The 23,721-nt window shown below is 40.7% G+C and overlaps 2 protein-coding genes across 3 annotated transcripts; both read right to left on the reverse strand.

Annotated features, from left to right (window-relative positions):
* Positions 1 to 348: 348 nt before the first annotated feature.
* cdh16 (cadherin 16, KSP-cadherin) lies at positions 349 to 18,265 on the reverse strand. The gene is made up of 17 exons (XM_088296978.1): positions 18,215 to 18,265; positions 18,037 to 18,132; positions 17,370 to 17,504; positions 15,936 to 16,065; positions 14,785 to 14,943; positions 14,358 to 14,554; positions 11,412 to 11,537; positions 10,747 to 10,897; positions 9,861 to 10,073; positions 9,400 to 9,476; positions 6,427 to 6,618; positions 3,920 to 4,161; positions 3,726 to 3,856; positions 3,269 to 3,508; positions 1,226 to 1,342; positions 732 to 848; positions 349 to 487 (listed from the first exon to the last, which is right to left on the reverse strand). Exons 1-17 carry the CDS (start codon positions 18,257 to 18,259, stop codon positions 387 to 389), a joined length of 2,469 nt encoding a protein of 822 aa, XP_088153104.1. The 5' UTR covers positions 18,260 to 18,265; the 3' UTR covers positions 349 to 386.
* A 552-nt stretch (positions 18,266 to 18,817) lies between these two features.
* rrad (Ras-related associated with diabetes) lies at positions 18,818 to 23,703 on the reverse strand. Of its 2 annotated transcripts, none has more exons than XM_088296473.1 (5): positions 23,584 to 23,703; positions 21,288 to 21,683; positions 20,361 to 20,434; positions 20,066 to 20,270; positions 18,818 to 19,736 (listed from the first exon to the last, which is right to left on the reverse strand). In XM_088296473.1, exons 2-5 carry the CDS (start codon positions 21,661 to 21,663, stop codon positions 19,459 to 19,461), a joined length of 933 nt encoding a protein of 310 aa, XP_088152599.1. In that variant the 5' UTR covers positions 21,664 to 21,683; positions 23,584 to 23,703; the 3' UTR covers positions 18,818 to 19,458. The 2 variants fall into 2 exon arrangements, with proteins under 2 accessions (XP_088152599.1, XP_088152598.1); XM_088296472.1 differs by lacking the exon at positions 23,584 to 23,703 and adding an exon at positions 21,808 to 21,875.
* Positions 23,704 to 23,721: the final 18 nt, after the last annotated feature.

Raw genomic sequence — 23,721 nt, forward strand, 5'->3', positions numbered from 1 at the left:
CAATGCTTAAAAATCCAACACTAAGAAGTGACACCATACCACATTACATTACAAATTGAGTAGATGAAGCAGAGATAAAACAGCATTTAATCTCATTTTGCTGATGGTTTTACAGCAATTGGTCAATTTCACAAGACAAGGAAAAAAGAAAAAAAAGAAACCGTGACTATTATTACAAATGACATATCTGCAGTGTAAAGATAGCACAAGTGTAAACAACTACACCTAAAATGACATTCAATATATAACAAACAGCATCATATCGCAGACAGTTAAACCCAAACACCTTTCACGTTACATATATTCTTCAGAACATCAGAACTTGAACTACAGAGCATCACTTTCAGAAAGCACAACGGTACCATCAGTGCACTGGATGGTGATTATCAGATGGACATTTTCAGAGGAACTCTCTCCTGGTTTGTGTTAGCCGGTTGCTTGGGGTTCTGGTAGGACAGTCGCACGAACACAACTACGAGGATCGTTCCTGATTGAAAAATAAATAAATAATGACAATAACAAAACCTGCAGTGAAAACCCATATCACAATGCCAAAATATTGAAACGATATGAAGAAAGCATTTAAATGAATGAATAAATACATAAATAAATTAATTAATTAAATAAATTGAATAAATAAATGAATAAATAAATAAATAAATTTAATAAATAAATAAATAAGCAGTATCCCCATTTGACAAGGAATGCGATGTAGCTCAATAGATACTGACCTATGACTGCAAATGTGCCAAGCAGAGTACCCACTGCAGACTGGATAGTTGGCATGCCCTGCAGCTGCTTGGCAGCCATTTTGCAGTTCCCCCTGATGTTGCAAGGACACACCGTCACTAAAAGAAGACAAAATGACTCAATCGTCGTAACACAATAACCATTCAGGTCAAGGGCAGGTTAATATACAGTAATAAATGGAATGCTCGGGATTTGATGGCCATTCTTTAAAAGGCATGTAAAATCAAGTATGCAGTTTCTCTACAGAGCTAAAATGTTGCTACTTGCAGTAATTTCCATACAGAAATTCTGAAGAAGTGTCTGGGATAAAACCGCATAAAGAGGTGTCAACAGCTTTGACATGCATGACAATTAAAAAAAATATATATAATGAACAGGGGCAGCAGGACAGCTCAACAGGCACATTGGTTCGATTTTTGCCAAACGTCTCGTGACCTCCATAGTTCTTGCCCACGAGCAGGAGTGTGGCGATTACCTGGTAAATTTATGAAGGTGCTCCTTGGAGGAGAGCTGCTGTCAGAGATGGTGAAGGGCACCGTATAAACCTCGGGGGCCAGATACGGCGTGTTCAAGGAGAGGTTGGTGTGAGTATCTGAGGAGGAAATAAAATACACATTTACTTTCATCGTCTAATGTGCTTTGTGTCTTTGCTGGAAATTACAAATGTAAGTGTGACATGTCAATGGTGTGAGTTTCAGACCCGTCACCAAAGGTGCGCCAAAGGGGGTTGGGCTCACCCACCGAGATGCCGAAGTGATATATAGGCGTATCCACCAAGTTGGATGTGGACTGTCCAATTTACAGTGCATACTTCAGGTTCACACACGCATGACCACGCACATGCGCACACACAGACACACACATACCAAACTATCGCTGTCCCTCAAACTCAATTCCCGTTCAGCAGCGTCAAAACACCCACACACTTTTGTGGAGTGGCCTTGAGTTTTTCTTATCTGAGCCAATCAATTTAAAATACACGGCTGGCTGAATGACGTGAGACCAGCCCTGTAAGGAGAAGTTGTTTGAACCCTTATCTGAGTTTCTTATGCATGCACTTACTATCATCCCCCCTTTTATGTTCAACACATTTGCCAGCCAAAACAAGGACAGCTGTGCAACACCGCTTTGTTTTTCTCCTCCGTGTGCTATTTCATATGTGGCTAGACACCATGCCGGTTTGTTTTGTAGGCATTAACAATGACAAAGGTTGATCACATTAAATGCATTAAATACAGAATGGTTGAGTCATCACCACTTACTGTGAGGGAAAATCAGACATAAGTGGGGCCTCATTTGCATTGATGGGTGCATGGACACAAAAACAGCAGCCATTATTGATGGCAAGGTGCAACACTTTCTGCACGATTCCTCTTTTAGCTTCCATGAGCTGGAACTCATTGATGACGCCAAAGAAATCATGTATTTCAGTAACACGTAATTATTTCTGCGAGCTCAATTATTTGCAGTATAATAGCGGAGGGAAGGAGGGGGGGGGCTGCACCTGAGCGGAAAGTGGTTTAGATGTGATAAATGGAACTCTTGTTCCGTTTCTGAATCTTGCAAAGACCTTAACACCACTAAAAAAAAATAAAAATAAGAAATAAAATCTCATTCATGCATTGATGACTGAGTGTGCCACCATGGAAACAAAATAAATCACATCATTCACACAATGAGGAGATGAATGGATAGATGGTTTTAAGCAATTATAAATCTGCAAAGTGTGGCGTGCATTTGTATTCACCCTCCTGTTCTCTCATTCCCCTGAATGAAATCTAGTACTATCGCTCAATCAGTTTAGTCGAGGTAATGAGGTGATTCAATAGATACCACGGACACCAGTGAGGGGATTTTAACCAGCAAGCGTCCATTTTCAAGACAATTGTAATGTCTTTTGTGATACAGCTGTGTAAAGAATCTGAAAAGAATCTGTCTCATCCGAGAGCCAACAGAAAAAAGCTCACATGCAGCGGGAGCAACAAGGCCAGGTGACGGTTTCCTTGACTACGGATGTGTGAGTATTATGCCCAGTCTGCTATTAAGAAAACAAGCAGTGCTTTGATTGCTCAATCTTCTCTTCTTTGCCGTCATAATCTTTTTAATAGTTTCATGAAAAAGAAACGGCATAGAATATACCAGCAGCTCTTCTTATATGTAAAGGTGCATTTAAAAGCATTGTTGCAGAAAAAAATACAATATTATACTTTGGAGGGTCTAAATGCAGCTCAGTTAGGTAGGAGAATTGGTTGAATTAATATTATTATTATTTTTTGGGGGGGGACCAGCAGTTGGCACTTTGTCGGAGTTTCTGTTATGCAATTAATGTGTTTTTACTTTTAGTTCTTTATCATATTTTTTTTTCTTTCCCCATTTAATCCAGTGAAATGTACATTTGCTCAAATGTCATTTCTGAAAAAAAGGCAGCAAACAAAATAGCTAAAAGTGCTTGTGTTCTTCTCCTTCTATTTCATTGAGACTGTCATGGGATGCCGCGATTAAGTCCAGTCAGGCTCACCATTGATGGGAGTGAGCTTCCAGTTGCGTCGTACTGTGGCATCGCTCCTTAGCGAGAAGTTGAGTCTTCCTCCGTGCTGCGGGCCATCGCTGTCCCGCGAGGCCAGCACCAGCGCTTGGTCTTCCCAGCGAGGGGTACACAGGTACTTCCACGAGTAGTCACCCACCAACACTGGACTGTTGTCATTCACATCCAGAATTTGCACCGTGACCAAAGTTGATGCAGATAAGGAAGAGTTACCTTGATTCAAGAAAAACTCAATCATGACATGAGCAGGTTTGGATCAGCTAAATATTATTTCAACTCTTTGATGGCATTAATTTACTGTTTACACAACAATGTACATATGATCTACAATAAGAAAGTTCTGAGAAAAGGTCTGTCTGTGGTCTGAGTACTCATTTACTTAATTAATCAATTGTGGTGCAGTAATGACTAATCATGAAATCCAACTTACGTCCGTCCACTGCAATGACTTCCATAGTGTATGTACTGTTCTCCTCTCTGTCCAACGCTTGCACAGTCTTCAGCTCACCTGAATATTTCCCAATTGAAAAGTACTTCTTGGTGTCTCCCTGAAGAGAATATCTAGAAAGAAAAACAGTTGAATGATGATCGTTTTTTTTCCAGAATGGTGATAGTTAGACATACCTGATTGGGTGAGAATCAGGATCGTAGCCTCGGATGGTGGCAATAACCCGACCCGGTTCTTCACCCTCTCTGACAGTCACCTCATAATGGCTTTGGGATAGAACTGGACCTTCATTTACATCGTCAACATAGATCGATACAGTTGCCGTTGATGAAGGACCATAGCGGCCCCGGACCAGCGCTACTGGGTTCTGGGCACTTAGAACGAGGATGTACTCACTCTCACGCTCAAAGTCAATGACCTGCTTGAACAGAAAGAAAGCACAAAATGTATTTCAGTTATTCTTAACTTTTCAACACATTTTTTTTAAGTGAATGGGTTGGACAATGAAAAAGGAGTCACATGCATGGAGCTCAAATTCTATTCCCCATTTGCTCAAAAGTCAAATGAGATGTCATATGTGGAAAAATAAACCCACTACTGGGGGTACGGAAGTGAGAAAAAGCCACATTCTTTTTACCCTGAGAGGAGCGGGAATATCAGAACCAAGAAAGCAAGGAAAGGCCTAAAATATGTCTCGGGAGGAGTACCAGAGGCACAAAAGTGGATGAACGTCAAAAAGGATGCAACTCCAGGAAGGAGAGGACTCTTACAAGCGTTGATGAGACCCAGCCGACCCACTCACAATCATCAACGCACACACTCAGCCGGAGGAGCTGTGTGAAACAAGACATTATCAAACAACGGCTGTCTGACATCAGGCAGCTTGCGCTGACTGCGTCTCTGTTGCCAGGGAGAGAGAACGCAGACCTTTGGCGGGGGACGTATGGGTAACTGCCGCTGACTGGAAGTGACGCATCAAGCTACTCATTGTGCATCAGCACATTAGACTATGTGCAGCCACTATCTCTTGAATACAGTCATCTAAGCAACTCCTGTCCTCAATGGCATATACTTGATGTCAAAGGTATCTAAAATCGCAGAATATACTGAATCTTGAATATCTGAATGTGAGCAAGTCAAGATTTTACAGCCGTTCATTGCATCACCATCATTAAGGGGATGTCCTTCTGGATGGTGTTGCTTCATTATATGCGTATAGGTTCTCTCCAACTCCTTTATTTTTCTCCCAACGGTCAAAAAGCCATGTATGTTTAGTCCGTTACCAGCGTGAAGTGTGATTAAGTGTGAATGCTTGTCTCCATGTGCCAGCCATTGCAAGTGGTACATGAACAGACATCTACAATTGCAGTTTGAACCATCTTGACTACAAATTTCGTTATTATGAGTCATCTGAAGTGTTGTATTCATTTCCATGTCAACACAATTGTTTTAGATTTACTTTTAGCTCACCCCTCATTCTCAAAATCCGGCCCTCTAGCCTGTGTGCCTAACTGCCATTCGTCTCTGCACATACAATCTAATTATTCTCTCTGGCTGCGAACAGAGTGTGATTTCTAGTAATGAAATGTGTCTGCCTTCCGGCATTGGCCTCACACGGTGACGCAAAAAAATGAAAGTTAATTTCAAGAGCGCATGATTTTTCACCGGAGCTCAACTTGTGAAGGATGTAGCCAAGCATTTTTAGTTAATCGCAATAAACACATTGCATTTTAAAATGTCTCTATCCACCACAGTGGATATGCCAAAGGCAAGCACATAACCTATTTAAACCAAACAAATGAGAGTTATTTGATATGGCCTCTGAAAACAATAAATTGTAATCTGAAATGAAAGTAGGTCTTTGGTTCTTTCCTGCAGTCGTTAAAACATTCAACAACTCGCCCCACAAACAACCTGCTGTGAGGTTTGCTCAGATTGAATTTCACCCCCCAATCTTATAAATTCAGGGTCTGGAAACTGTAAATGTCAGACATGTTCAGTAGGATTGGAAATCCTTATGCGAGTGGTCATCATCAATTTCAGACAGTCAACTGACTCCATGATTGTATCATGAAACAGAATAATAGCCTGATGGACAAAAAGAGATAACAACTGGTGTTTGCATAATGTGCCTCAGAAGTCTTTCGCCATGAAAGAAATGACAAGGAGAACAACATGCTGTATTTACCAGATAAGATAACAGTTAGGTTGTTTGATTTCTTCAATTACTTTTTCTTCTTGCTAGTATGGAAATGAACACAACATAAAAGATCGAATGTACGAAATAGCTTTGCTAGCTAGCTCGCTAGTTAGCTAGCTCGCTAGTTAGCTAGCTCGCTAGTTAGCTAGCTCGCTAGTTAGCTAGCTCGCTAGTTAGCTAGCTCGCTAGTTAGCTAGCTCGCTAGTTAGCTAGCTCGCTAGTTAGCTAGCTCGCTAGTTAGCTAGCTCGCTAGTTAGCTAGCTTTGTCAGGCAAATCTGTATTGCATTTGGAGATTATTACTGTGGCTAGTTTTACGAAGCTGGCAGTATACATTTTTCAGACTCTTCATGACTCATAATCAAGCATCATAAATAAGTAAAATGTTAATCACAATCACTACATAATTTTTGATTGAAACCATTTCCAATGTACTAATCCACTTGAATGAAGCAATAGAGCAATGGATTTTTCGGATCGTTTACCTTTGAAAGGACAAGTGAAACCTCATTGGTCTGCCTGTCCGTCAGCAATGAGAAGACCTCTTCCTCGTTTCCAGACTCTAAACGATAATTGACTTGCCAGCTGTCTCCTCCTCGTACATCAGCATCACCTGCCAGCACAGCTGTTACTGTGGTGCCTACTGGAGCATCCTCCGAGATGTGGAAGGGTCCATACTGGCCGGGAGGCGACAGAAAATGTATTACAGCATATCAAACAGCTGGGATTATCAGACTAATTTTTATTCACGGACATTTGCCAAACATATTTTTAAAGGAGCTCAGGATTTAGATCAGTTTTGGTCAATTGCTTCCAGCTAATGTGGGAAGCACCTGAACTCAAATCCAAAAATGCTTTCAAGATGAACTGAGCTCTTTTTCAGGTCCAACATCAATGGTCTTACTTTTCTGGTGGAAAGTAATGAAAATGCTCAAAGACAACAAAATCCTGTCTTAAATCAACTCAATTGCCCATGTTCGCTTCATGTAAGTGTAAATGTACTTTTGTCCATTTATAGTACAGAGTGGGATTAAAGTATGAGCTTCAGGTATTTTTATTTAATTACATTAACATTTTGTCTCCTAGAATGGATTTCTTCCTGACTCGCTTTGTTCAATCAGTTACTTCTTTATATAACTCTTTCCTCCCTTCCCTTGCCTTCGTTTCAGATAGGCTAGATTATACAATACACTACAACTTTATTTGTATGCCACATTTCATAACAGTTGCAGTTGAACCAACGCACTTTATTTTGGAGTCATCCAGTCTTCCGTCAAGTGCCTCCAACTGGTCCAAAAATGCTGCTGCTCGCCTTTTAACTAGAGCTCGGAAGACGGAGCACTTAACCCCAATCTTTGCTTCTCTTCACTGGCTCCCAGTGCACTTTAGATTTCATTTGAAGATATTTCTGTTGGTCTTTAAATCTTTAAATGGCCTCGCCCCAGCGTACCTTTCTGAGCTCCTCCAACCCTTAGGCACCTGCCCGATGCCTCAGGTCTGCAGACCAAATGTAAGTAGAGGGGCTGAATACTAAGCACAGCCTCAGGGGGATCGCACCTTCTCTGTTGCTAGTCCTTCTGAAATAACCTTCCATTGAATGTTAGTCCACTTGTAAAACACGTTTGGAGACATTTTTATTCTTTAGCTTGCGACTCAACATGAGACTGTTGCTGTTCGGCTGTTCTTCTGGTGTCTACTGTATATGTGTTTTGATTTGCGTACGAATTTCCTGCTAATTTATCCATCCATTATCTGTACTGCTTCTCCTCACAAGGGTCGCGGGGCCTGCTAATTAATATTTCACCTTTTGTAAATTGCTTTGTAACAGCGCCAGCTGTTGTGAAATGTGCCATATAAATAAAGTAGTGTTGTTTTGTATGCATATTTACCTCCTGCCTTCTATTGTTTAAAAAATGATGTTCTGTCTTCCTCCCTTCCAGTCTTAGCGTTTGATCCTTCTTTCCATCTTATCTTTCTTTCTGCCTTTTTTCCCTTGTTCCCCTTTCTCATCTCCCCTTTGTTGATTCCAAACAAGTGTATACCTACTTTTGGCCCACCCTGTATTGCGGCCTGTTGCCCTCCTGGTGTTGGCGAGCCTTTATTAACACACCAGTTTAGACAGCCTTTTAATCTGCCACTCACTAATGTCCTCCAGTCAAGCAGCATGCCTCTGATCTGGCTGCCCCAGCTGCAGGGTCGCTGAACCCAGCCCTGTCACCACTCACCTTCCACATCAGCCTACTTGCCGTTGCCTTCACAAGGCTATGGAAAATGCTGCACTGCTCAGGCGTGACCTGCTCAAGAGCATTTTCCACCTCACTGTTTGTGGGGGTATCTGTAGTGGTGATCACATGAGCAAGTTTGTACATAGTGCAGGAGTGAGAATTAATGGGTAAATAATGTGCGTCACCAACACGGATTTAATCCGTCCATACATTTACACACATTCATTTTGGTTGTTCTAACTTTCCAACCATGCGTCCATTTGTTGTCTTTATTAGGGTTGCAGGTTAGGAGCAGCGATTTCCATCCGACCCTGGGCGAGATGCATATTAAACCCTGAACTGGGTTGACACATCCATCCAGTCGAAGGTCGAGGTGGAGACTCGAACCCAGAACCTCACAACTGTGAGGAAATCTTTAAGTCCACAGCTCCGCTGTTCTAATTTTGCTCTCGGCTTAAAACAATAAAATACTTAGCCTTAAAGCAATTTTTTTTTCATCACTCCTAATGCGTGTACAGCCTGTCAGAGTCACTACAAAGAAAATGACTTAACGCAGCACGATGGCTCTCCCACGCATCACTCAGTCGTCATGACTTTTTTTCTGTTGTACGCCACATGTGGGTGCGAGTGTGTGGGCTCTGCCGAACGGCCTTTGGGCCACCCGTCATCAATAACATCTATCCTGCGCAGGGTCACATGAACCTACGACATACCTCTGCTTAGATTGGATGAGAGGCGGGGGTCACCCTGTCATAATCAGTCAGTGCCAGGACTACACACATACCAGAAAATTTGGTTTACCTACACAAGCGATTGAAATCCTTTCAATAAGAGTGAAATTTGACACTGTCGGGTTATGAAATAATATCTGATGTCGTTTTCAACATGATAGTGCTCTGCTGCAGGGATGACGGGGGGCCTGCTCTAAAAATACACCAGTGGAAACTTTCTCTCCAAAGGAAGCTAATGTGATTAAGAGCACTGTCTACTTAGAATACAAAGAAAATAATAAAACTCAGATAACACGTTGCCATCTCCATGAGCCTTGGATTAGAGGGCACGCTTTATTTAGTTCCTCGCCAGGAAAATTAAATCAGTGACCTGCAGAGTTATGTTCCACAGCCAAATAGCCACTTATATTGGCGTGTCTTTTTTCTTTAGTTTTTTTTTGGGGGGGGGGGTTATTTCCAAAAGTACTGATGAACATGTTCATGGCAGTGAGCTCCGTCTTACCTCATGTTGCGAGAAAACTGGTGGATTGTTGTTTTCGTCTTGCACCGTCACCACCACAGTACATGAACTGTTCAGACCTGCCAGGGACATCATTACACCTTTTATTGGTGACTCAGGGTCAGGCCAGAATGCCAATAAAAGATGAGGAAGGAACAGCAAGTCCCTCATCTTGTCTCCATCTCATCCTCATGCATGAGTCATGCATCAGATGCTTCTACATCCTGTTTATTGTCAAAACTTTCAATGTTAACTAGGCTACTGCCATAAATGATGCACGGGGGGGGGAAGTTGATATTTGTTCTAGTTGTTTTTCTTTTTTTTTACAAAATCACTGAAATATTAATTAATCGAGTTTCACACCCAAATTCAGTAATACTTATTTAGGGCTTTTTATTGTCGGAATAAAGAGTATTGGTACAATGTCTGTCTTCATGTGAAATAAATGAGAACTATTGAGTCACCTTTTGCATCCTCAGCAGTGATGGTGAGTGTGTACTGCGGCGCTGTCCCCTCCATGCTGTCCGCTTGCACCGAGATGACACCCGAGTCCCGGTCCACTCGAAACAAAGCGCGGGGACTTTCTGGGATTTGGCCAACCAAGCGGTAGAAGATCCGCACATTATCCGTCTTTGGGTCGTCATTATCAGCTGCCTGAACTGTCAAGATCTCCGTTCCTGGGGATAAAGTAAAATGTGCACCCGTCACTTTTGAGCTTCGGGTCTTTGCAACAGGTTTGAGAGATTACATTTTCCTTGAACTAAAAGCCCCAAAACGCTTTTATCACAGGACCTCATGTGTCACTACAACCCTGTGTATGCGTGTTTTTTTTTTTAATAAGGTTTTCCAAATAATTATATATATATATATATATTTTTTCTTTTTTAAAACCCTGAAATTCTGCAATAAGTAAATTATTACTAAATTATTACTCCCTGAAATTTCCCAATTATTTAAACTCATAGGAGACACTTTCCCTTAATGACACACAACAATGCACCACACGCTTACATTATTTGTGACTAAGCACTATGTCAGGAGTGACATTGCAACAATGTGACGCTTCACTTTATTTTGGATGTTCAAACAAAGGTTTCCTGGATGTTCTTGTCAAAACTAAAGTAACAGTCCAGTCATATGTCTTCATTTGATGTATTTTAGCAACCCTCTAATGAGCACAATATGTCTTTTATTAGAATACTGCACAAAAATCCCCAGTTATATCGCAGGAGATTCACCTCCTTCACTGCATCGCTGATTATTTTTTATTAAAAATATGTTTAGAATGTCAAAAATGTCAATAAATTGGCAAAACTTTTCAAGGCCTCAAAAGAGCAATGGTCCTCCCACCTCGAGCAGCCAATTCCTTGACCACGGTGTGGTACTGTGCCTGTGGAAACGTGGGCCTGTTGTCGTTGGCGTCACCCACCATTACTCTTAACTCCACCGGCTTGGCGATCTCCCGGCCATCTGGACGCTCGACCACAATGCTGATCAGGAACTGACTCCGGCAAAGAGAAGAATTGTTTTCAGCAGTTTCACATCCCATCAAGGCAACTGCATTTGTTTCTATGTTAACGTTACATGTATTAGTTTTAAAACATTCTAATATACTGCAATGTTCTGTGACATATACTATTATTTGACAAAACATCTCCACTATGTTAAATGGAAATAGAAAATTTGAAAGGAGTTTTGTCATTGGTGATATGGCATGACTCCTTCTTGTGACTTCACACAAGTCTCCAAAATGTTTAATGTTTATTGTTCATGAATTTATTATTTATTAAAAGTGAAAAGATGGTTATTGTGATTCTTGAGAACTACACACAAGTACTGGAAAGATTCCAATACTGCTGCTTTGGCTCACACCACAGCCTTGGACGCAACTTTACTACAACACGTAAACGGCGGCGTGTCGCTGCACTCGAGTGTTTCCATATTTTAAACATGAATTATAAGCACAACATTCATTATTTGGTGCAGAAGATTGTTTAGCTTGCAAGTTTACAGACCTGGTCTTGCGTTTCTCTGTCCAGAGGTGCATTGAGATAAATGACTCCTTCTCGACTGATGGTGAAGAGCATCTCTGGAAACTCCCCCTCAAGACTGTACTCTGCTTGACTTCCACTCCATTTCACCTTGACAAACATGCACATGGGCACTCAACGTGACATGAAATCAATTACCGGAATTGTGTTGCTCAACTTTGAAAACTCCACAGCACATTAGGATAGGACTTTACGTTGCATGTGTTATAAAAAGGGATTATTTATTGTCAACGTTGTCAATTCAAGAGGCCCAGTATACGTAAAGCTAGGCTACCGGTTGTTTACGTGATAAGGAGCCAGCTGAATGCACTGACAATGATGTGAAACAGAGAGTGTAGCCAAAACTAACTATGCAGGCTGAAGGGGATTTTCCATTCTTCTTTGCAGCCCTTGACAGAGTGCCGCGCAAGCGTGGCTGAAAGAGCCTCGGACGCAATCCAACAGCACCCAACAAGGAGTGGAGGCGAGTGCAGCCATTTGCACACAAGGCTCATGTGTATCTCCTCAAATCACTGTCACGCTGCCTCTGGAGATGATTGGCCAAATGCTTGCTTTTGTATACATATCAAAACATTACCCAGCTAGCTGCTTCTCATTGTTAGCGTGTTTCTGGACCGCAAGACAATATTAAGTCATCGGATTAGTGTTTATAGGGTTCCTTTTGTATCCCAGAAATGAAATGAAATTTGCAATTGGGTTGCATCATTTTATGCAGAAAAATGAATAAGTCAATAGAAATTGATATTGTTCCTTCTGAATCAGACTGAAAGGTCAGCAGAATATCAAAACAATAAGATGAAATATGAGAATGAGTTGTACTTCATAGAAGGTGAATTAGCAGGATTTGCAGAAAACTGACTGTCAGGATGACTAAGTAAAAAAAAAAAAGTCATTGTTTACACAAGTAGAAAAGCCAACAAAACATTGTCATGCAGTACGCAAGGCAATTGATTTGGACGGATTTAAATAAAGGTTGGGCGTCAAAATCTGATCATTTTTCACACGAGACAAGCAAAAAATCAGATGTCTCCTCATTTAATGATGTTACTTATTTACCTACACATTAATGAGAACAGGAGTCTCATTCATCTGCTAAATGTTCCAACATGAGCTTAAGGCAAGCAGAGTTTATAGTGACAAAATCTAAATTATTATTTATCGGAATTGTTTTTTGTTCCGCTTTAACGGACTGCGCGAGTAGTTGGAGCCGACTATATGATACAATCCAGAAGAAACAAAGCTGATATACTTCACGAATGTAAGAGGGAGAACAAATAATTGTTTGGAAAAAAATAAAAAGGAGGTACTTCCCTCAGAGTCAAGCATGACAAATGAGTTCACACACAATTCCCATAATTCATATAAAAATGTTTATTTTTTTTTATCTTCTTGCCATTTTTTTTTTTAAGAATCACTGACCTCAAACGTTTTGACTGTGCCTATGCAGATCGCTTCAGCTGCACGTGGATATGAATCTCATTTGGTATATGATCCGAGTTTAAGTGGCTATGACAAATGTCGAGAGGCCCACATCAATTTTGCTCCCAAAAGATTTGCGCTGAAAGTGATTTAATGCGGTAAAGAGCCTTGACTAAACCATTCACAGAGTGACGCCTCTCTTCCCCTCCAAAGTCTCACTAGATTGCATTACCAAGTCCAAGTGCTTTTACTGATTGCTTTCCAAAAATCACACTTTTAGGCAGGGAATTAGAAACTTGTAAATAACAGAATGAAATCAGCCACCACAGCCACGAATATTCACACCAAGTGAGGATTACATATAAAATATATATACATAGGATATTATCAGTATTAACATTCATTATGGGGTAGAAGTTTCGAAATTTATGAAAACTGAAATTGTAACCGGTGTAAAAGGTTTGCTGAACAAGAAGAACTTGCCTTTGCGGTGCATTTACAGAGAATTTAGACTAGGAAGAATCCACAGTCTACCTTCATATTCCATAAGAGTGGCTAGTCCTGCCGCCTACTTCACACTATTGAAGAATTATTTACTGTGGGCGAACTGAGGGTTCCCCGAGTAAGCGTCACCCGTTTGTTATTTTTATATATTAAGGTATGACTAAGATGAAATTGTCTATCGTTTTACTCGAGTTCTCTCTATATATTTATTCAATAGAGTATTTTTAAAAAAACATAACGTGCATCCTTGTTCATCCGCCTACCTCTCTGTATTAAAAAGAAAGAACTATCAACCGTGATGAGCGGCAAACCTAAATGAGCCATCTTATTATTTGTCCCTATGAAAATCAAACGTGCCAACACTTGTTATCCACACACTGTCAGTAGGTGGACGGGGCTGTTAAACACGAGTGATGAGAGGCGGAGAAAAGGAAGAGGAGGTTGGGGGCTGTTGTGGTTTTGAACACATTCAATCCTTACAGTTCAAAACCAGCGGCAATATTGGCAGGTTTCTTTTTTACTCTATCATAATGTAATTATCAAAAATGAAAACTACAGTGAAGTTGTGGTTAACTCCAGGAATGAATTTTATTTAGTTATTGTGCTCCTGAAGGGCAAACTCAATTTAAACCTCACTAAAGTCGGCAAGTGTCGGAGGGGGCAGAGCGAGGGATTATTCAGAGTTAAAGTGACTCAGTCGGGATGTAGCCTGAAAGGATCCATGGCATTTGAACAACATTAATAATTCAGCATTTGGTGAGTCAGGAAGACCTGAGAAGCCCTAAAAACAGCAACCGGCAACGTGATGCCACTTTACGCCGTTCAGTTTATTGACTTAATTTCATTGTTATACGATATCGCAGATGCTCTGCACAGAGTCGTTTGTGCGGCTGGTGATCAAAAGAGGACGATTCAAAATAGCTTGGCAGTTGCAGCGTTTATTTGCATTGCCAGATTACAAACAAATGAGGGTTTGAATTATTTTACCTGCGAGATGGCGATGGGATACGGACCCGGGAGGTTCTCCTGCAATCGGACGGGATCAGGTGATGCCCAGGTATTCCCTGTCACTTCAACGGTGACGAGGCCAGTGGTGAAAAAAGCATTTGATTTCCCAGCCATGTCCTTGACCATCACTGATAGTTTATATCTACCGCACATCTCAGGGTCCAGTGTTGAAGCTCCTGGTGATGATGCAAGCATTATCCAGCACAACTTGGTACTGATGTTTCTAATCGCGTGCATGTAAATTTAAATGCATTCAACAACATTAAATGTGTTTTAACCTTAACCCAAATCATAATCTCACCTTGACTATTTCAAGTGTCATTATAAGGTTTATGTTGAGGACATACCGTATAATATATGCATGGAAATGACATTTGTATGTTAGCAGTGACTTCGAAGGACTGACCGTCCTCCGTGAGGGAAACCTCTCCCGTGATGGAGTCAATGAAGAACATCTGAGGGGAGGGGATTCTTGGCGTCTGCTCCATTAGGCGGAAACGCAGCTCCGCGTGGGCAGTGTTGCGGTCATCGCGATCGAGCGCCTCCACCTGCATGAAGGGTATTCCTGAGAGACACACGTGGCGGGTACAATGTCAAAAGAGATTGTCACCAGTGCTTCAGCCTCCTTACCACTAAAAGCAAACTTTAGGTTTCCCTTGACCATGAAACTTTTGTCCTGACAAAGATGTGGATTAAGGAATTTTAGACCTTTTTTGTTGCCTTAATTGTATCAAGACATAAAAACATTCAAGGGCCACTTAGACATTTTTTGATTAAACACAGCGGTTCAACAAGCGGTTTTTATAGAAATGCTTTAAAAGACCTTAATTAGAGGGCTGGGGAAAAAGCATGACTTTTAACTCTGTGTGATCTATATCTTTGCTGCTGTAACACTTCAAATTTCCCCATTGTGGGACTAATAAAGGACATCTTTATCTTTATTTTATCTTTAAAAGCATTTATTCTTCAATTCTGATGGCATCTTATTCCATTTTAAATGCTGATTCATCATGTTACTAATCAATAAATCAAACACTTATACATTGACCTTTAGCCCTGAAAAAACAAGAGTGGTCTGCAGTAAACTGACCATGTTTGAGGACGTGCTCACAAATTGGACCTTGGCACAAAGCAGAAAGTGCAGGAAACCATTGGGGATTATCTAAATTCTGCAAAAGTTTTATTCTTCGTAATAGTTGTAGTCCCCATTACGCATATCACCCCCGGCCCGCACACGGACACACCTGCATCTCACCCTTTTTTTTTCCTAGGCAATGTCAAATGCTATTTTTAGTACCGTGGACACCACTGGCATTGATTGGACACCCCTGGCCTTGTCCTTCTTGATAAAGACGTCAAACAATGGCAATCAAGCCTTTGCAGACACATGCACTCTTTTAAGTGCCATTTTACAAGTAGTCAAAGTGCGTCTTCCGTCAATCAGGCGCACACAGTGCGTCATACCTACTCGAGGCATTTGGATAGCAAATTAATGTACTATCACAAGGTTTCTTTTAACTGTGACTTAGATGAGCCTTGTGGGCGGGGCTGTCTCACCTTTGAGAAGGCCCAGCTGCACACTGCCCCTCATGCTCTCCTGGATGAACGTGGGCACGTTGTCGTTCTTGTCGATGACGCACACTTCGACCGTGAAGCTCTGGCGCTGCCCTGACATTCTGAAGGAGACCTTGTCAGACCCAGAAACGGAACAAGTGACGTTTCATAAGGCTTGCACGTTCTGTTAGCACCTTCAAGTGCACACACACCGTGTTCTTCATATAAAGTGTGACTAAGCGAGGAATTGTTTATATATTTTTGATATTTTATTTTCGACCATTGCCGCCTTGGCATATTGCTCTGATGTCATCTTTGTAGCATATCGAAATAATATCAGTGGATTATCATGTCATGCATTGTATTTACAGTGGTGGTCCCCTACAGAGACATACTGGAGTAAGTACGTCACAAATGGCATTTTGTAAGCTAGTGGAGCTCAGTCAGCATACAAAACTGCTGTGGTGGCATGCGCTGACCTGCTCGCAGCCAATGTGACATTTACTATCGCTATTTGAATTGTATGCATTCCTATATGCATGACACTACCTCAGAGGTGTCAAACTCAAGGGCCCGATGTCTTGAATCATGTGGACCACTTAAAAAAAAAAAGTGTGCCTACGTCATGTTTGTTGCTAAATTTATTTCTTTTTTTCCATCATGCCAAAAAAAAAAAAAAATGAACGCAAATAGTAAGTAGTAACTTATAGAAATTGCAGGTTTTACACAAAAGGTTGGAAAAGCACCCCTTAACAAAATCTCAAACATTAAGAATGAAGAATGGGTGCTTAGTTAAATATTAGTTTTATAGTGTTTTGTTCAATTTTGTATAACTTCATGCTTCAAATTCTTAAATTTGGAGTAAGCAAAAACTATAAAAAAAAAAAACAAAAACAAAAAAAAAAACAACACTGAGGATGAAAATTTAAAGAGTTGGCTTGAATGTTGTCATTACGTTACAAGGACCCGTTATTTTTGGACAGTATACATACGTGGCTGCTTGTGCTATTATTATTAATTCAAATCTGTATTTAGAATTAGTGGTAGTACCGGATAAATTATTTTTTTTTTTTAACTTTTTAGAAGTTCATTTGTTTAAAAAAAAAAATAAAATCAGATACTGCCTGACTTATTTTTGTTTTATTTTTAGAAATAATTCAAAATAAATGAGTCACGTTGTATCACACGTCACATAAAATTGCATTTCTTGTGTAAACAAAATACGCACATGCACTCTCACACATGGCAATTGTTTATACATACCGGACCCTCTGAGGGTCAATGTGGCCCAAAATCAATTTGACATCCTCACATTTGTCTTTTAATCACTAATTGCCCTCAATCTGATTCTTCATAGTGCAGTTACGTATGAACAGACTGCATTTCATTCGACAAAAATATATATTTTTAAGATTATTCTGCATAATACTGAGATACCTGCAGAGAGTAAGATGGCTGCTTCTCTCGGTCCAGCGGTTGGAGAGCATAAAGAAACTGAGAGTCCACTCCAAATATACCTTCGTCATCTCCCGTGACCGCCAAGTCACTGTAATTGCTTGGAAGGCTGTGGAGCTGAGGAGCACACAATGTTAGTCTGAAAAGCAAACAATCACAAACGCCAAAAAACAAATTATTTGTCGACGAGAAATCATTTGTTCACTCATTGAATTTCGTTATTCACCATCATCACGTTAAAACGAGCAGAATAGGAAAAATACGAAATTCACGAGCCTCCATACAAGTATTGTACACATGATCCAATGAGAGTCAATTCAGTAGTTTGACGATGTTGCTCGGCTTTGAGTTGTATAATTTAACCTTGAGTTTACAGGTTTTTAAAAATTTTATGTAGAACTGCATTGCATCAGACTGTTTTGTTATGCTAGAAGAGATGTCTGAGTAGTGCAGGAATATATATATATATATATATATATATATATATATATATATATATATATATATATATATATATATATATATATATATAGTCCTTTTGCATATCATACTTGGTGACGCAAATTGCCGTTTTACGAGTACAAAAATACACAAGAAGCCCCTTTTCTTTTCTGAACTTGCAAAAAAAAAAAAAAGAAAATGGTCTTACCTTGGATAAATACCATGGGAAAATGCCATCATAGTTCTCTGGGACACCGATTTTAACATTTGCTCCTAAGCAGGATGCAAATTTGTTTAAGATCACCTGTAAAAATATCATAAGACATTTTTTTTCCCCGCACGTTTTCTTATTCTATAGCCATTTATAATCAAGGTCAAGATCTTACTGTGACTGCAAAAATTAGTCCAAGTCCAGTTCTGCAATTAGCCATGACTACCTGTAAATGTTAACGCATATATTGTAGACACATGGCTTCAAACAGGAATCAACATTTCCTTCTTGTTATTAAATAATAAATTGTTTTGTGCATTGATATGCGTAACCTATCAAAAGTTAAAAGTGACAGTTAAACATCTACCAAAACAACAAAACTCAAGGAAACCACATTTGAAAAAACAAAAACCTAGTAACTTATCCAAATGAATCCCAAATGTGTTTGAAGGTGCATTCAACACAATCGTTTCTCTGAATGTTTTGCCGAATCCTACCTTCTTCAAATGAGGTGTGTTCCCTTTGAGAGGTGTGAGCGGAGTTTAAATTGGCTGGAAAAAGTCTTGCTCTTGTACTCGTTTGGGGATTAATGGTTAACGCCTTCAAATAAGCATGCTTAACTACCATGTTTCCTTCCTGGGAAACCAAAGCCAGAGGTACACCATTGCGCTGCCAGCCTCAAATGAATATTCAAGAGGATGCAAATTACAGTACTCAATTTCACTGAACTGAAACATTATCTTGCTGAAGGAAAAACAAGAATTCTTTATATTTTCAGTTAAATTTATTGAAAAAAAAAATGCAATTATCGAAAAACAAAGACAATCTGAATGTCTACAAGACAAATAAAAACGTATTGCTTCACAAACCGAACTCGTGTTAAAGAACGACTGTCGTTATTTTCCTTAGTGCTGCAGCTTCGCTTAACTTGTCTGAGGCACGAACCTGCGTACCGCCCTTCAAGTAAATACCACTACAGACTACGCGTGATGCTTTATGTCTTTGAGCAAAATGAGATGTACGTATGTTGCAGTCAGCATCCTTCATGGTACACTTTTACATGAGCGCCTTCCACTAAAATAGGAAAGGCAAAATTCGCAATCCATTCGAGGCAAAAAAAAAAAAAAAAAAGGCCTTAGTTGGTTTCTCAGCCACGCTGATCATATGACAGCAACATTATATGGTGGACAAAATGAAATGAATATGCAAAGCGTCATGCATGTGAACACCATTAACATGATATGACAAGTCTTCTATTAATCAAGACTTTGCTTTTGGTGCCAGGAAATCAAAAAAAATATAATTCTGTACAGCTCAACTAGTCCATTTCAGATAGTGTTCAAATAAAAAACACACAGCGTTTGGGTCTTCAGAGGCCAAAAAAAAAAAGTAGAAAAGTCCATGTGTCCAAGCTGGTTCTCAAAGAACCGTGAGGTCATGGCAGGATTTGGACTTCTGCCGAAAAGCCATCTTCTTGTTCTTGCGTGCAACAATGCGGCCCAGAAATCTTTTGGCTTTCTTGCTGATGCTCTCCCTGCGTCTGCAGTTGGCCATGCGTCGAGCGTTCTCCTCTTTGCTGTCCTTCCTCAGGCGGATTTGCCTGACGATGCCCTCGAACAGGTCCTGCACGTTGTGGTGAAGCGAGGCCGACGTCTCGATGAACTTGCAGTCAAACACCACTGCACAAGCACTTCCCTCTGGAATAATAACGAAGGGGGGAAACGTGACTTCTTCCAGAAGATAAACATTTAGTGCCAAATAAAAGAGCCGAGTCTCTATTAGTAGCAGTTGTTTTCTAACTGTAAATATTTCCAAGGCCTCAAAGGGAACATTAAATCTAAACCTGGCAAATTAACAATGAAGTGAAATTTGATCATAAAGGCCTCAAATGATTATCATAGACTTATTTTAACAGCAACACAAAAAAAGAAAATCCAGATCACCAAATACATATTTAGACATTTGTCATTATTTGACATTTATTAGTCTGACGATACTATACATCGAGTTCATGTTACTGACTTACCATCAACTGACACTTCTCTGGATCTCACGAGGTCACTCTTATTGCCCACGAGGATTATGGGAATATCTTCTGACTGTCTGGCCCTGCGCAGTTGAATCCGCAGCTCTGACGCCTTCTCGAAGCTTGATTTGTCCGTCACAGAGTACACGATAATGTAGGCGTCGCCCATCCTCATGCACTGCTCCTTTAGCCACTGGCTGTTATCCTTCATAGAAAGATACATTTCCAGTTTTCAGCTTTATACATTGATAAAGGATATGAATGTGCGTGAATGGGAAACCATCATGAACCTCACCTGTTCCCAGATGTCATAGAGCACAATAGCAGATTCTTCTTCATCCACAACAATACATCTGCCATAAGTGTTTCCTGAAAGGAGAGAAATAAATGATGTGTTAGACCAAAAAATTCTATTTGTGCTCCCCCGCCCCCCTTTTCTTTTGGTAATTTATGTTTTGGAAGTGATCACGGCCGGTTATGGTCGTCCCCTGGACGACAAATTTTGCTTTGCGTGTTATGCACAACAGTGATGTGGTTGTGACAGCTGAGTCTGAGTCAGAGGCTGGAGATGGAAATAGCAATAATCGATAAGCGTACACTCTTGTGTGAAGAAATAAGAAAGCAATCCAGCAGAGCGAATTTGTCATTAATGATTCACAACTGTAAGATGTATCCATTCAGACATATTCTATATGGCTTATCCTGTTGAAGCATAACAGAGAGCTGGAGCCAATCTCAGTTGAAAAGCAATTGTCAATCAATATGGACATATTAGGGAAAAGAAAATCGAGACCAAAAGAAAAACATTGGACGTTTTAGGGAGATTTTGACAATTTTCTGCACATGTTCTGACAATATTTGATAGCGTCTATTTTTTCTTTTCTTTTTTTTAATGTTTTGCTCTGACTCCAACATTTCTATGTACAGAAAATGGCAAAAAAAAAAAAATCCCTTTTCCCATAGCTGTAAAAAGAACACATCAATTCACATCTTAACTGAGTGTGACCTCAACTCACACTGCCTGCAAGTAATATTATAATAGGGAAAGTATACGCAGTCACCAATAGCTATAAAACAGCCAACTGTCTTTAAATGCAAAATGGATTAGTGATACAAGAACCTAAATGGATCAGTATATGAATTGACCTTTGATGACACAAAGGGCATGGTAAACTCGCTGTGGAATGGATGATGACTCATGCTCTGCGTGCCATCATGTTACCTGTTTCATCGCAGTCGTGACCAGCGTCCTCAACTCCGCCAAAGACGCGCGCCAGGCTCGACTTGCCCACGCCGTGCTCCCCGAGGAGAACCACCTTGTGCACCTGCGAGTCGGTCTCGCTGCCGGTGGAGATGACCGAGTCCGAGGAGTCGGAGGCGCAGCTTCCCCGGTGCTGTTCGTTCTGGGAGTGGGAGGTGCAACGCAGCAGCTTGGACAGCTCGTCGCTTTGTCCGTTTGGGTGGACGGTGGTGGCGCGCAGGTCCCTGTCGTCCACCGGCATGCTTCTCCGGTGCAGGTGGGTCATGTTCACGGGGAAGGGCGTGCTGCCTCGCCTCTTGTCCATGCTCCGCAATTTATCGCTCTTGTTCAAAGTCATTGCTTTTAATAACAAACGACCTGTAGACACACGAACCAAGTCTCTATTAGTGTAATCCGGTACGTTTTAAAGATCGTCTAGTTGTTTAACATATTATAAACTAACTATCGGAACCTAAACCAAATCGTGTACCAAATCACTTACTCGGTCGTGCCAATAAATCCGACGATGTCTGGTCCAGTAATCCTGCAGTAGTGCCTTTCTTTCTGTGGCCACCGCTCAGTTTATTTATACAGAAGCGAATGTGACGTCACAGGGAATCGCGGCCCAACTTATTATAGTAGTGCGTAATGGCAGCATCACCGCGCGGAGGGGAGGGGGGCGAGGGGAGTGACTGGAAGAGCGGAGGAATTTCCCTTCCGTCAAGCCAAATGGAGCATCCTACTCCTACGAGGAAATTCGTGAAGGGAAAGCCCACTAAAAGCTAGGGGATATAAATATTTAATTTACGATGCAAATTTAGAGACGCTGAGCGGTATCTCCTCGTATTGAAAGATGTGTTGGCAATCCATAAAACAATGTGCACGTTAGTCATCCATGCGCTCCATCAGCATATCAACAAAGACAATAAAAGCAGGTATTATGAGATCTGGTCTAGAACAGAACTGTGCAAAATATATCGGAGGACAATTACAAATCAGAACATCTCCTGCTTGTTCGTTACAACTCAGTATTTGCCAAATGTTACGTCTGGCTGTCGAGTCTCATTCAAAAGCTACAACAGCAGTTGGATATAGCTGCATAATATATTATGTAGATCAAATATGAGGTCTTTGTTAAAGAGTCGGCCTTTACTAAAATAAAAATCACATTAATTCAGATGGGCAATGATAGCGGTCGCGTTTATTGCACGAGAGGGGCAAAATGACATTTCGTAATCTAAAAATATAATTTGAACACCTTCGTGGCGGTAGAATGCAAACGTGGGCATCCTGATCTCGAAAGCATGAGCATTTGGTAATCTCATTCATCTGGTGTACCTAATGTATTGGCCAGTGAGTGTACGTCATCGTTTTCACTCCCCCGGACGGTGGCTGGTGAATGGCTTACTCTGGACTGCGAGCTGTTGCTTCTCTCTTGTGGCATCATGATGTACTGCAGACCATTCTGTTTTTCAACTACTATTATGGGATCTCAGACATTTCATTCTCCGAGCGAATACAGAAGCCATGATTTTATTATTATTATTCAGAAGGCAGTTTGGGAGCCTGCCTTTACACAATCTTGGGACAACGAAAATACACAAAGTAGGGCTGCCTTTAACAGAAATAATTACTTTAAACAATTGTAGAAAAAAGGTTCGCTCAAGGGAAATAATTCATAGAACTAATGAAAGACAGACGCTCCAGTAGTTGAGTTATTCTTTAGCAGAGTTCTATCCAACAATGAAAGGGAAAATGCATGTTTTTATTTGAGTCATTAGGGTGAGGCGTATTCTGCAGAGCATAAAGGAATGTTTCATTTTCATTTTCAAACTATTCTTCAGTATAAATGCTTTTAGAAAAAGTGGAACAAAATTTAGTCAAGTTTTTGGTCCTTTGTTTTGATGCCATTTACAGTATGTCGTTACAAACCTAATGTTAGGCTTGACAAAACTCATCTGGCAAGTTAGTTGTATGCTGCCAGCACCTTTAACCGGTCTGGTCCGGAGTCACAGACTGAGCCCACATGACAGAACCACCAGGTACAAGGAATGTGAACTTTACTAGACACTTTTAATTAAGAACAACTTCAGTCAGGGAGACGCACTTATTATCACCTTGTGGAATCAGGTGGTAAACCTTTGCCTAATGGCATCGACTGCCACTACTGTGAACATTATCAGGAGTTAAAACTGCTCATGTAACTAAGGATAACACACGGACAAGAACAGACAAGACAGATGAACTATAGTCCCATTTAAACAAACACATCACTGACCGGTTGGACGAGACACTGGTGCGGCTCAGTTCGTAGCAAGAGTCCACCAGGCGAAATGCCGGTCCAGCGCTGAAACCATGGAGTTGTTGCTGGTGCGGCAGGTGCTCCACATCTGGTCTGAGTCACAGTTTGCGGAGG

Source organism: Idiotropiscis lumnitzeri, chromosome 5, assembly GCF_059441095.1.
Source record: "Idiotropiscis lumnitzeri isolate Australia: NSW breed Sydney's pygmy pipehorse chromosome 5, RoL_Ilum_1.0, whole genome shotgun sequence".
In the NCBI taxonomy this organism is placed as follows: Eukaryota; Metazoa; Chordata; class Actinopteri; order Syngnathiformes; family Syngnathidae; genus Idiotropiscis; species Idiotropiscis lumnitzeri.

Excerpts from the sequence above, each read along its gene's own strand:
- cdh16 (XM_088296978.1), bottom strand. The coding sequence starts at position 18,259 with ATGGCTAATTGCAGAACTGGACTTGGACTAATTTTTGCAGTCACA. Across the intron at positions 9,477-9,860 it reads CACTGCTGAGGATGCAAAAG|GTCTGAACAGTTCATGTACT; the intron begins GTGACTCAATAG and ends TGTCCCTGGCAG. Across the intron at positions 4,162-6,426 it reads TTTCACTTGTCCTTTCAAAG|GTCATTGACTTTGAGCGTGA; the intron begins GTAAACGATCCG and ends CTGTTCAAGCAG.
- rrad (XM_088296473.1), bottom strand. The coding sequence starts at position 21,663 with ATGACTTTGAACAAGAGCGATAAATTGCGGAGCATGGACAAGAGGCGA. Across the intron at positions 20,435-21,287 it reads TCACGACTGCGATGAAACAG|GAAACACTTATGGCAGATGT; the intron begins GTAACATGATGG and ends CTCTCCTTTCAG. Across the intron at positions 20,271-20,360 it reads TCTATGACATCTGGGAACAG|GATAACAGCCAGTGGCTAAA; the intron begins GTGAGGTTCATG and ends CTTTCTATGAAG.